The 13,585-nt window shown below is 43.6% G+C and overlaps 1 protein-coding gene across 1 annotated transcript; it reads right to left on the bottom strand.

Annotated features, from left to right (window-relative positions):
- Nucleotides 1–297: 297 nt before the first annotated feature.
- On the bottom strand, nucleotides 298–13,275 carry prph (peripherin; the record flags this gene model as incomplete). Its single annotated transcript, XM_080728049.1, has 9 exons — nucleotides 298–378; nucleotides 1,410–1,519; nucleotides 1,732–1,784; nucleotides 1,978–2,198; nucleotides 3,312–3,437; nucleotides 4,175–4,345; nucleotides 6,392–6,487; nucleotides 8,549–8,609; nucleotides 12,695–13,275. The coding sequence occupies 9 exons, from the start codon at nucleotides 13,273–13,275 to the stop codon at nucleotides 298–300; spliced, it is 1,500 nt and encodes a 499-aa protein (XP_080584175.1).
- Nucleotides 13,276–13,585: the final 310 nt, after the last annotated feature.

The raw sequence follows: 13,585 nt of genomic DNA, 5'->3' as shown, positions 1-13,585 counted from the left end.
CCTCAAGTGGTATATTAGTAAAGATGTCTTGCTTATAGCCCTAAAGGCGGTGACACAACTCTGTTTATAAGCTGTTTCAGCAGTATTTAGTACTAAAGTGTCTATTTTTTTGTTTTGTTTGTTTATTTTTATACATATTGCACCTGCATTTGACAATGATACAGATAACTAGCAAAATGAGAGATACCGGTACGTAGCTTCGAACTTTGTTTTCTTCAAATCATTGTTTCACTTTCTCATTTACTGGTAATATTTTTAAATTCATTATTGTATTATTAATTTATGGTTGTTTTCATCCTAGTCGTCCCTGTCGTCGTGGTCCTTCTTCTCGTTACGTCCAGAGTCCCTCTCCTTCTCCCGGCTGGACTCCTTGACCACCTGGTGACCAACAGACAGGTTACTGACCACTTGGTGACCAACAGATAGCTTACATCACTTTACATAGTCTGTTTTTGGTGAAAATGTAAATAATTCGGCGGCAGTCACATTAGCGCTTGCTCGCCGTCAGTTGATTCTTCACATCCATACAGTACGAGTCAAACCGCCGGAATCAATTGTTTATTTTTGGAACACAGATCTTACATGACGCAAAAAGTCTATGGGAATTATTAATGGGGCGGAAAAAAACGCGACAATGGTAGGATGTGTAAATGACGTCAGACTTAGGCCACGTTTACTTGACAACGGCAACATTTCGTTGCGTTCTCACTGGTTATTCTGTGTCTACTTGGAAAAGCATCAGCATTGAAAATGCTGTAATGTACATGCCATGTCGCTAGGTGGCGGTGACGCACAGATAGACGAGTGACACTGTTGTACTTCCTTGATTACATTCACCATGGTAACATGGCTGCACGTAGTCTGCATGTGAGGCGTGATTTTTTTCGTAGAGAGATTCGGGCAAGCCCCACACTGCCAGCGTGTGATTGGCTTGAATTCTATCCCCCAGGATATGTAACACGGACAGCGCTGAGTCGGCTCATGCGACCTTCGCAACGCTTAGATTGCTCGGCAGGGCCTCACATGGCTCAAGGTCGCCTGAGACGGCGCGTTTCCATCATAGTCAATAATTATACTTTATCGGTAAAATAAAAAGTTGTCTGCGGCAGCAGAAAAAAGTGGCATGAGCAGGATGCAATCCCGGGGTGCATGGATTGGGAGTGCCGTCACTAGTCCACTAAGCAACTGAGGACAGTGCTGGGAAGTGGCATTCGGTCTGTATTAGTTGGGGAGGAGAAGCCTTGTGTGGGGGAGGAGCCTCGCAAGGATGTTACTCAAATGACACCTGGCCAATCACAGCACGTCTTTTCCAGGACTTGCCCGAATCTCGTTACTTTTAGATATCACTCGCACATGAGCCATGACATCACATGTTTTGTCGTTAGGAACTCAACATCACATGACTTTACCTCTCCGTCACGCATCTCCATGGTCTTGATCACCACGTTCTTCTTGCTAGGAGTGCTTGGGGTCTTCTTCTTAGGGTTGTCGTTGTCGTTGTCGGAGGTCTCCTCATAGTCTGTGAAGGGTTTAAAAAAAAGTCACATTTAAGGCCTGCTGGTTGAAATTCAAGTTAAATGTGTCATTAATTAATAATGTATGTATGTCTGAAATGAATCACCTTTATGACTGGCTTTTGGTTTTTGAGATTGAATGGCAAAGCTTAGATTTTTTTTTCTAATAATACTGTGTGATGATGCATAAAAAAAGAGTTAGAGTTAGTTTATTTACCCCGGTGGTCCATGTGGTTGCTCATGCCATAGTTCTGCATAGGGACGGTAATCCTGAAGAAAAATACAACAGTTGGGTTTTATTATTCCTTTACTACTGTCTCCCAGCCGTCCTACAATAGATCAGTGGTCCTCAACCCCCATAATATCATACTTGAACTGATTGATTGATAAATAAAAACAACAACAAAAAATGTGCTAAAACTAAACTTTCCATTTTAAATCTCTCTCTCTCTCTCTCCCCCACCTGCTCTCCTCTCCCTCCAACAGCTTGCGGTAGGTGGCGATCTCGATGTCCAGGGCCATCTTGACGTTGAGCAGGTCCTGGTACTCGCGGAGGTGGCGGGCCATCTCGTCCTTGAGGTGACGGATCTCCTCCTCCAGGCGCGACACGTTGTCCTGGTAGTTCCCCACCTCGTGGTTGAACTGGTCCTCCATGTCCCGCATCTGCCTCATCAGAGCCTCGTTCTGGGAACCATGGAACACACAGAAGGTTCACTAAACCAGGGGTTCCCAAACTTTTTTGTCTCAGCTGGCACCCCATAAATATTTTTTTTAATCCGAGGCACCCCTACATTATAATTTTCACTCCCGGCACCTTATATAGCATATCGTCGTTGTCGGGTGGAAACCTTGTATATCCAAAACCATCTGTTTTGTATTTATCATCTATCAAATGTACTAAACTAGTGAAAACAGCAGATCTACAAGCACACAACGCCTTGCATCGCGAGGCGTTGTGTGCTTGTAGATCGGCTGTTTTCACAAGTTTTGTGCGACAGAGGTTTCTGCCTGACAGTGACAATATTTTAGTGATTATGTTGTAAGGGAAACGTTGAGATAATAGCCATTTTGGTTAGAACTGACTGAAAATAACTTTGTACTTCAAGTTTAAAAGATACTAAATATCTTTTAAATAAATTCCAAATATTATCAAATGATCTTGTGGCACCCCTGGACTGCCGTCGCGGCACCCCAGGGAGCCCCGTCACCCACTTTGAAAACCCTGCACTAAACAGAAAAATTGTGTTTGAATGCATCAGGTTATTCTAATGTAGGTAGACCTGTCACAATTATGACATAATCGTCTAATTGCAATTATTTGACATAATCGCAATTATTCTGTCATAATCGCCATAATCGTTTCCATGTTGAAAAATGTTCATATACTGTATGTTCAAACATTAAAAAAAAATAGTGGAAATAGCAGATATACAAGCCCACAACATGTTGCGATGCGACAAGTTGTGAGCTTGTAGATCATCTATTTCCCCTATCAATCTTTTTTAAAGTATAAAGTTGTCAAATATGTAATTTCTTTGTATATTTAGGTTATGTGTCATATCTGCCATGTGCAACTTCAAAGCCTTCAAGCCAAACAGAAATGTAATTGTCCACGACAAATACACAATTAAATTGTTAATCCCAATTATTTGAGTGACAATTAATCGTCATGTAAAATGTCATAATCGTCCCATCCCTAACGTTGCGTCAGGTGATTCTAATGGAGTGACAGGGTCTTAGAATGCATTATAATGCAGTGACAGGGTCTTATAATGCAGTGACAGGTCTTCTCCTCACCGTGTTCTTCAGAGCATCCACCTCACAGCTCAGAGACTGGATCTGCCTCCTCTGGTCGTTGGCCTCCTGCTTGGCCTGCCTCATGGCGTCGTTGTTACGCTTAGCAGAGTCCGTCAGGTCAGCCATCTGCAGGAAGGATATAGAACAACAAGGTACGGTCAAAGTGCTGCACAAAGAATAGTCACAACAATAATAGTCCACCTGTCATATACTGCTTCACAAATTGCACATTACAATCTTATTCTCATCAGTGGTAAGATTTTATTTCACTTTAATCCCTGTGTGCATCTTTTCTACCTTGGACTTGTACCAGTCCTAAGACTCATCATGTTCCTTTACCTTGGACTATAGGGCATTCACCAAATATCCGAATATTCGAATATCAAAGTCACTATTCGACGTTGTTCACCGAAGTCGAATATTCGCTTATTTTATTTTTTATTGTTTTCTCTTTAAAAAATATATAGTATATAATGCTTGGCTATATAGGAAGTCATAAGAATGAGTTGTCAATGCCCCTGGTGGATGAATTTGTTAATGCTCTACACCAGGGGTTCTCAAACCTTTTTAGGCCGTGACCCCCAAAATAAACATATTTGAACTGGGGACCCCCACCCTGACAAGCACTTGGAATTGTAGGTATTACATTTAATGTGACTCGGTTCCACAGATAAATATTGTGAAAATAGCCGATCTACATGCTCACAACGCCGTTGTGTATGTAGATCGGCTATTTTCACAATGTTGCCTCTTGCTTACTTAATATTTGACAGTTTGGCCTGTCCTGTCGAATATTCAACTATTCGAATACTTTGAGGTCGAATAATTCGAATACTAAAAATCACTATTCGTGAATGCCCTACCTTGGACTTGTACCAGTCCTCAGACTCCTGCATGTTCTTGGAGGCGATGTTCTCGTACTGAGCTCTGATGTCCCTCAGGGCGGCGGTGAGGTCAGGCCTGCTGGTCTGCTGCATGTCCATCTCCGTCTTCAGCTGCTGGGTCTGGACGCTCACCTGGACCTCCTGGATCTCCTGATGACCACACCACAGGTGCATACACACAGTTAAAACCCATTTAGAACGGGTACACATTATTGTGTATCATTATTTTATGCTTTAACTATTGAAAAACAGCAGATATACAAGCTCACAGCGCGGCACTTGGTGCCGCGCTGCGAGCTTGTAGATCTGCTATTTTTGAAAAATCGTGAAAATTAGAATTTTGACCCGATTCTATAAGTGTCTTTTGAATCCTTCTAAGATTTTTTTGAAAAACCTATGTTTCTATGTCAGCAATCTGGCTAGCCATCGTCAAAGAAAAGGTCCTTTTCACTTAACTGGAGCTCAGTTAGTCTGTTCTTGAGAGACTACTATGTCAGTGGTTCTCAAACCTTTTCATGTGAAGGACCCCCAAAATGATATTTATTCGGCCACGGACCCCCATTCAACATATTTAGTTCCAGGGACCACCCAGAAGCAAAATTTGAGTAACAAACGTTCGGAGCGCAAAGGGCCTAAGTGACATTTTCATTTTTTTCACAGGACAGTTTTTCATTGATTGTAATAATTAAACTACAAACAACATTAAAAAAGTATAATTTAAAATACATTCATTGAAGCCTAATCTGTTTTAAAGTATAGATTGATTAAACATATTTATTTTTATTAAATAATTACAATCAATGGAAAGCTGTCCTGTGAAAAAAACGAAAATGTCACTTAGGCCCTTTGCGCTCCAAGCCCTCGATTTATTCAAAGATTTGCACAAATTTTTATGACTTTTTCAAAAATAGCAGATCTACAAGCTCGCAGCGCGGCACTCGGTGCTGCGCTGTGAGCTTGTAGATCTGCTATTTTTCACTGGTTAAAGCATTCAATAATTCTAGGCCTAAATTGATCTCCTGATGACCACAGCACACCACAAGGTGTATGTTACAGTTACAGTATGATTGAAAAAACTGTTAGATTGAGAAAAGAGAGGTCATTTGTTCGCTCCCCCGTGTCATGTATTGTTGGTGCTGATATGAGTAATTCTGTGTAATCATTATCAGTTATGTGACAGACTAAACTAACCTGACTGATGTGAATTCAGACGGTCTGTAGAAGACATGATGTGAATTCACGCGACCAGGATGATTTACCAGGCTGTTGTATGATTTGCAACACAGTAACGTGATGGCTGCCTTATAAGGTTCTATTTGGGAGGAAGAAATACCTTTACCCAATGAAAACGGGAGCGTGTCGCTGTTACTACATGTCATCTTTTCGACACCCAACTCTAACCCTCACCCTAACCCTAACCTCCGTGGAGTGAATCGCTAACCCTCCGGTCGATATGATGGTCGTTCAAAAGAGCGCAATTTCCCATGAAAACACATGGATATGTCGGCCGTCAGCTTATGACTTATAGAATAGAATGAATAATTCTGGAGCTTTGCCGGAACTACATAATTATTCGAATTTGTATTCTGTTCCACAATCATAATTAATTGGGAAAAAGCAATACCTTTATTCCAGACTGTTTTATAACGCTATTGATATTATTATTTACTTTTTGTCACACATTTTCATTAAAAAATATATCTCTATACCCTTTAAGGCAGGGGTCTTCAACGTTTTCAGGCCGGGGACCCTCAAACTGATGGGGAGATGCAGCGGGGACCCCCTACCACCTCGTAGGGTGGGGGGGTCGGGGCTACGACATATTTTTTATTTTAAACATGTACAAGTTACATGTGAGCAGGGTGGGCCGTACCACTACCATTTCTAAACATACTACTTATTATGAGAACCAATGTCAATAATATCAACAATCTGTCAATTGCATAGTAATCATGTATTCAAGCTATTGAAAATGGATAGAATCATTATTTTATTTTTTTACATAAATATGAAAAATGGCAAAAAACAAACAAACAAAAAAAACATTTTTTGAAATCTTTTTTTTTTTTTTTTTTTTTTTTTTAAGCAATAATTTCGCGGACCCCCTGCAGTACCACCGTGGACCCCCTGGGGGTCGCGGACCCCCTGTTGAAGACCCCTGCTTTAAGGTGCAGAGATGTCATTAGCAGCTCTTACCTCATCATGGAGCTTCTTCAGGAACTCAATCTCATCCATCAGAGACTCTATCTTCCTCTCCAGCTCCAAGCGAGACAGGGTGGCATCGTCCACATCCTAGATGGTAGGAGGGACAAGGTGTTAGGTACTGTAGGTGGGACATGGTGTTAGGTAGGAGGTACATGGTGTTAGGTAGGTGGCCTAGCACAGTAAGGATGAGTGACCGACCGTGCGTTTGCCGTTACTGGCACCGTGGAACAAACTCTCTTTTGAGACTGACTGTTGTGAGTTCTTGTTGTCCTAGTCTAGTCTTCTTTGTCTTGTCCTATATATATTTTTCTCTTGTCTCTTTCTGCGGACTGCAGAAACCCTATAACTGTAACTATCCATACTACTAGAATACTTGTTAAACCAGACACCAAGTCAGATACTGTATGTCATTGTTAAGTTAACTATGAAAACCATAGACATATAAAGGTAGACGCCTCCTCGGCTCTGGGGCGTTGGTAAACGAGGACTGGCAAGCTTCCGGGATTCTGAAGGACGCTTCCTTGTGCGTCACAGAATGGGATGCTCGGTAGGCCAATCAGATGCGGGACTCCCTCTTTCCCACTGCAGGGGGCAGAGTGTCTTCCAGAGTTCCACAGTTACGCACTTCCGCCAGTCCTGTTTTACCAGTCGCGCCAATGAACTGCAGCGGCGGATGAGTTATCTAGCTTTTTATATCTGTGATGAAAACCGGCACATCTTGTCCACGTATCCGGCTATCTGTGTATCTCTGTCTAACCACGCTTGACACTGTGGTTCCCCTGACACATCACTGTGACATCACAGCTGTGATGTCAGGGAAACCACTCTTAACAGAACGGGTTTGTCGCTCTGACATCACGCTCTGGCTTCACTGTGATGGCACACTAACAGAATCCCTTTTATGCCCAAATATGGAGTTCCCTGAATGTCATCAATATTAAGCCCATATCTAACAGGACTTCATATGGGATTGCCCATATATGGAGGCCACATCGGCCACATATTACACTAACAGAATCCATATATGGCCAAGACAGATGGCCAAGACAGCCCATATATGTGTGGCTGGTTCTACAGACAGGGATCTCCATGTATGGGCATAAACAGGTATGATGTCAGATGTCATAGACATCATAGGATTTTCACATAATGTATAACTGAGTAAGCATGTTTGGGCTCTGACAGCATATCTCCATATACAGTACATGGATCCGTATATGGGTACCAGGGGTCTCCATATATGGGTAACTGGTCCGATATACATCACTGGCCAGATGGCAAAGAATTGGCGCGACCTCGCCCTAAAGGGAGAGGTCGCATGTCGCCCTGAGGCGTCTTACTAGTATGGATTAAGGTTTCACTGTTATGTACGTAAGAATATAACAGAATATGCAAATGATTTTATTTTAATCTGACTACTGAGGGTAGGCCAAGAACAAAATAGCAGACCTGCCATCTCCGCTTTACTTCCTGTATCTGTGAAGTGGGCGGACACCTTTTTAGATAGGCAGGAAGCAGGTTGGAGTCTATTCATTAATCATTCCAATGGGAGAGTGAATGTGAACACACACAATATTGGACCCGATCCTCACAAGCCACACAATATTACCAAGATCGTCATACTAAAATTGCTTTTTTCAGAGACAAATCAGGAGAAAATCTCTGTCCCAGCAACACTCTTTCGGGATCTATAGCACCACTAAACATGGGACGTTCCCTCGCCCGACTTGGCGTCTGGTCTGACGCCCATGCCCACTAAGGAAGGTCAGGAGACCATTTGTAGGATTTGTGGACCATGTAGCCTCTGTTGTGTAGGCCATGTTTTAGTGTGTTTAAATGAACTATCTGTGGTGTAGACCAGGTTTTAGTGTGTTTCAATGAACTATCTGTGGTGTAGACCAGGTTTTAGTGTGTTTAAATGAACTATCTGTGGTGTAGGCCATGTTTTAGTGTGTTTCAATGAACTATCTGTGGTGTAGACCAGGTTTTAGTGTGTTTAAATGAACTATCTGTGGTGTAGGCCATGTTTTAGTGTGTTTCAATGAACTATCTGTGGTGTAGACCAGGTTTTAGTGTGTTTAGGCCAGGTTTTAGTGTGTTTATGTGTGGTGTAGGCCAGGTTTAAATGTAGGCCAGGTTTCTGTTTACCTTCCTGAAGGCAGTCATGTTGTTCTCAGCCTCGGATCTCTTCTGACCCTCCTCATCCAGCCTGTGAGCACAGAGAACAGGGTTAAAAATACAATAATAATAATAACTAGAAATACTGTTCCTACGAAACAGTGTGGGCTCACTCGTGACTATAGTCTTGTGAAGCTCAACCAATACTCCAGCTAACACCACTCCCAGTTTTTCCGCACCTCATTGGCTAACAGGCCTTTGTAGAAGTTTGTACTGTCTGCGACGGAACTCACTCTATAAATAATGAAGATAAATAATGTTCTCGCTTCCAGCGAGCCCACAATAATAATAATATGGGCACAGAGAACAGGGTTAAAATAAATAAAACAATGTGTAGTAACAGCTCGGAGTGGCACACATTGAGGTGACCTACCGTACCAGTTCCTACATTAAAGCAGTGGTTCTCAAACATTTTCATGTCAAGGACCCCCAAATGAATATATATTTTGCTGCGGAGCCTGCATCTAAAAATGTTTGTGCCAGGGACCCCCAGAAAAGATTTATGTTAAAGGACAACTTTGTTTTTTTTACAACAAGGGTTCATATTTTAGATTGTAATTAAAGAAAATAAAAGATGTGTGTTAAAATGTTTTACTGATTTCGTTCGTTTTTGCGATTTTGATTTCAGTGGTTGGCATGCGTACAAGTGACTAAATATGTCTTTTTAGACACAATAAGCCACATATTTCTTTATTACTATTTACAGTAACACTACTAGCCCCCATAAGTCACACCTGCCTTCTCTAATTACAATCTAAATAATCAAAGTGTGCCGTGCTATTTTTTGAATAGCCAATGTATCAAATATGGTTAAAAAGTGATTCAAAAGATTATGACGCTGTAATAACTAATTTAGCTGGGAGTGGGGACCCCCTGGAACCCCCTTCCAAGGACCCCTGCGGTTCTTTTCCCTGACAGAGCATCAGCTGCCAACAGATCAATTAGAGCTACCAGATCAATTAGATCTACCAGATCAATTAGGTGATTGTGTGTTTCTTCTAAAAGGATCTGACGGAGTGCCAGACAGGAACACCAGCAGCATCTGCTCCTTTCTTTTTCACTAAATCTGACTCTCACAAGTTCAACAAGGTCATTATTCCTGAAAAGGAACAGTTTTGGTCATATGAGGTTTCCACCCCACAGAGTGTGTCATTATGCATCAACATTTGTTATTGTATGAGTTGGTGGTAAAAATGTGTGAGCTAAGAGCTTGTAGATCTGCTATATTACGACTGCGCGACATACCAGCGTTCTACAAAGTCTCATTAAATCCTCCCTTTAAAAGGTCCTCTGCAGAGGTGTAAAGTAACTAAAGTAGATTTACTTAAGTACTGTACTTAAGTACAATTTTGAGGTATTTGTACTTTACTTGAGTATTTATCAATTTCCAATACTTTTACTTCTACTCCACTACATCTCGGATCCAAATATTGTACTTTTACTCCACTACGTTTATTTGAAAACTTTAGTTACTAGTTACTTTGCCGATAACTTATAATTTTATAAAACATACATTAACCGTTAGCCCTATTTTATACCTTGGCTATTTGAAAATAGCCGATCTACAAGCTCACAATGCGTCGCATCGCGGCGCGTTGTGAGCTTGTAGATCTGCTATTTTCAAACATTTTGTACTTTTTAAATTCTGGACTTTTACATGTAACAGAGTATTTCTATATTGCAGTATTGATGCTTTTACTTAAGTCAAACATTTGAGTAATTTTTCCACCACTGGTCCTCTGAAATGTTAGCCGCCCGGTAGAGAGGTTAAAGTAACACCGTCGTTACCCTCAGAGATTAGTCATGTCCAGGCCTGGACGTTCATCTTTTATTCATGCGGTGTGACAGAGGGTCCTGGGGGGGGGGGGTCTGTGCTGCAGTCCCACCAGCGCAGGGCAGACATCCAACACCCCTAATGGAGTCAGGGGGTCACATTGATTTGTTCTCTCACACACCCTGCTCCCCTCCCCTCCCCACTCCTCTCCTCCCGATTGGCCAGCCTCTCGTCCTCTTGTCCCGCCCCTCTCCTCCCCCTTCGTCCCTCTCAAACCCCCCCCCCCCCCCCCCCCTCCCCTCGTGTTCGAAACGAATTAAGTACATTTTATTCAACTATAATGTACTCTGAACTTGTCTGAAGGATTTTAAGAGCATGGCAGGGCACATGTCAGAGGCAATATCGCAATATCGTACTTTTTTAATTCCAGTACAATTATTTCACAGCTGTAAGGATACTTTCGCCCTCCACAGTGGTCGAAAGTAATTAGGTGCATTACTCAAACTGTACATACAGTATAGGATAGGATTTTTGAGATGCTTGTACTTCACTACGTGTTTTTTAACTGGTAATTATGCTATATTTTAGGTTAAAGCTACGCAGCAGAACACAAACACCCAGACCTTTACCAACTATTTATAACATTAACGTGGATTCTGATTAAAGTGATTATGAACACATTAATACATCACTAATTACAGTGTAATAATATCAACATGAGTACTTTTTTACTGTTGGTAAACCCAATGCCAATACTTATGTAGTTTTACTGAAAGTACTTTTCCTCCCCCGCTACAGAGTATTTCTGCATGTGGTATTGATACTTTTACTCAAGTACTTCTTCCACCACTGCAAACCCCCCCCCCCCCTCCCCTGAGTGTCATCTATCTTCCTCATGTCACCTCTGTACAAATCACATCATTCTAACATGCACGTGTGTGCGCGTGCGCGCGTGCATGTGTGTGTGTGTGTGTGTGTGTGTGTGTGTGTGTGTGTGTGTGTGTGTGTGTGTGTGTGTGTGTGTGTGACAGAGAGTGAGAGAGAGAGAGATAGAGGTAGGTATGTGCTAGACAGAGATAAGATATGTGACTTTCAACACGTTCAACACAAGCGGACGCTGTGCCTCGGTGCTGTGTGTGTCCACCCTGCACAGAGTGCCACACCCTGCCCCGCCCTGCAGTGGCGCACACGCCCAGTGGTACTACCCCCCCCCCCCCCCCCCCCCTTCTCCCTCCTCTACTAAACCCCCATCACACTGACATCACATCACACCACCACGCAGTGTAAATCACAGCAGGAATAAAAGTCACTTTGTAACCAAACTCATTTCATACTTTCATTTATCGCCTTTCCAGTCCGTATATCTTCTGACATTCATATCATCATCACCCATGTATGTTACAGCTTTCATTTTCCATCTCATCTATGGATACAGTTAGATCACTATGTTCTCAAAGTGCACGGGATCCGAGGTGGACCCCACAGAGGGGTCCTTGGCTTGTGTAGGGGGTTCCAACCGGTAACATGAGGAACAGTTAGAAACACTTGTGCCCCTATTTGATTATTTCTGGCTAGATCTGATCAGCTGATCTACAAGCTCACATTGTTATGGGGGTCCCTGGCACATACGTAGTCTGGCATGAAAATGTTTGAGAACCACTGCTATAGATACAGTTGATAGATACTGTAGACGCAGAATAAAAATGTCTAACTCCCTTCACGATACCATATCGTCTCTGTCAGGTGGATATGATATGATATGATGATATGATGTCCAAAACATGTAACTTTTCAGGATTCATATGAAGTAAAAAGTATGCTTTTGTGTGATGCTGTGATATGATCAAGTAGAGGAGTCAATTTATGACAAAAAACACAACAAGTTAGAACATGTTGATGAGAGCTTCTGGGAAATTGCGAGTGTGGAATCCACTGGGAAATGTATTCTATCATTTATAATGTGATGTCAAATGAAGCATGACCAAAAGCTTCACTTTTCTGTTGTGCAGCCATCCAACTCGGATAACATCACTCAAGAAAGTTTACTAAACACAGGTTCACTTTGCTGTGAAAAGAAATCTCCGACCGAATACAATAGTTTGTTGCCTATGGCAGTGGTTCTCTGCCAGTGGATTTGGATTCCAGGGACTCTGTGGGTGTCTTTATGGGGGTCCAAATCGACCCATAGAGGTCTGTAACTCTGACAGTGTACAAATGGAACCAAATGAACCCTGACGGGTCCATTTGGTTCCATTTGTACACGGTCAGAGTTAAGGGGAGACCTTATTAGTGTGGCCACCACACTAATAATATATAATAATAATAATATGAATAACCGGTACCTCTGCCGGAGCATGGCCACGTCCTCGGCCAGGTTGTCTCTCTCCACCTGGTACTGGTCCCTCTCCTTCCCCACGGCCTCCACCTGAGCCCGGAGCTCCCTCAGCTCCTCCTGGAAGAGCTCGGAGGCCCGGTTGGGCTGGCCCTGCTGCTGCTGCCCCTTGTACTGGTTGAGCTCGGTCTGCAGGCCGCTGTTCTGCTGCTCCAGGTAGCGCACCTTCTCGATGAAGGAGGCGAAGCGGTCGTTGAGCTCCTGCAGCTCCTGCTTCTCGTTGCTGCGCGTCGCCCGGAACTCCTGGTTCACCGCCTCGGCCAGCGTGAAGTCCACCTTCTCGTAGGAGAGGCGGGGCGGCTGGTGGTGCATCATGGGAGCGCTGGAGCGCAGGGGCCGGTGCTGCTGGTGCTGGTAGGCCATGGAGCGCGAGGAGGCCATGGCCGGGGACATGGAGCGGCCGTAGCGCTGCCCCCCGGGGCCTCCCATGCGGCCCCCCGGGGAGTTATAGGACATGGACATGCTGGGACTCCCGAAGGTGCGGCGGTAGGAGGTGGACGAGGTGCTGCGGCCTGAGGGGTGGCTCTGCATGGCGGCTGGAGATATTTACCTTTGAGTTTCTTCTCTCTGCTCTGGTTCTACTGGTGATCTCTCTGGATCCTCCTCTGCCCTTCCTTTCAGGGGGAAGCTTGTGGTTTGGTTGGAGAGCTGCTGGAAGCTGTGGAGGTTTGGGAGGAGTGTGAAGCAACAGGACGTCCGAGCGAGGAGCGGCCGGGGTATTTATACACGCCGGGCCGGACATCTCTCATCCCTCCTCCCTTCCTTCTCCCCAAGCCTCTCCTCCAACCCCTCCACCCCCTCCCTCCCTCCCTTCCCATCCACCCGTCTCTCTCCTCCACCC

Source organism: Nannobrachium achirus (genome assembly GCF_963921795.1).
Source record: "Nannobrachium achirus genome assembly, chromosome: 6".
Lineage (NCBI taxonomy): Eukaryota > Metazoa > Chordata > Actinopteri > Myctophiformes > Myctophidae > Nannobrachium > Nannobrachium achirus.
The sequence above is the reverse complement of the archived record's forward strand: the minus strand, read 5'-3'. Positions and strand labels throughout refer to the sequence as shown.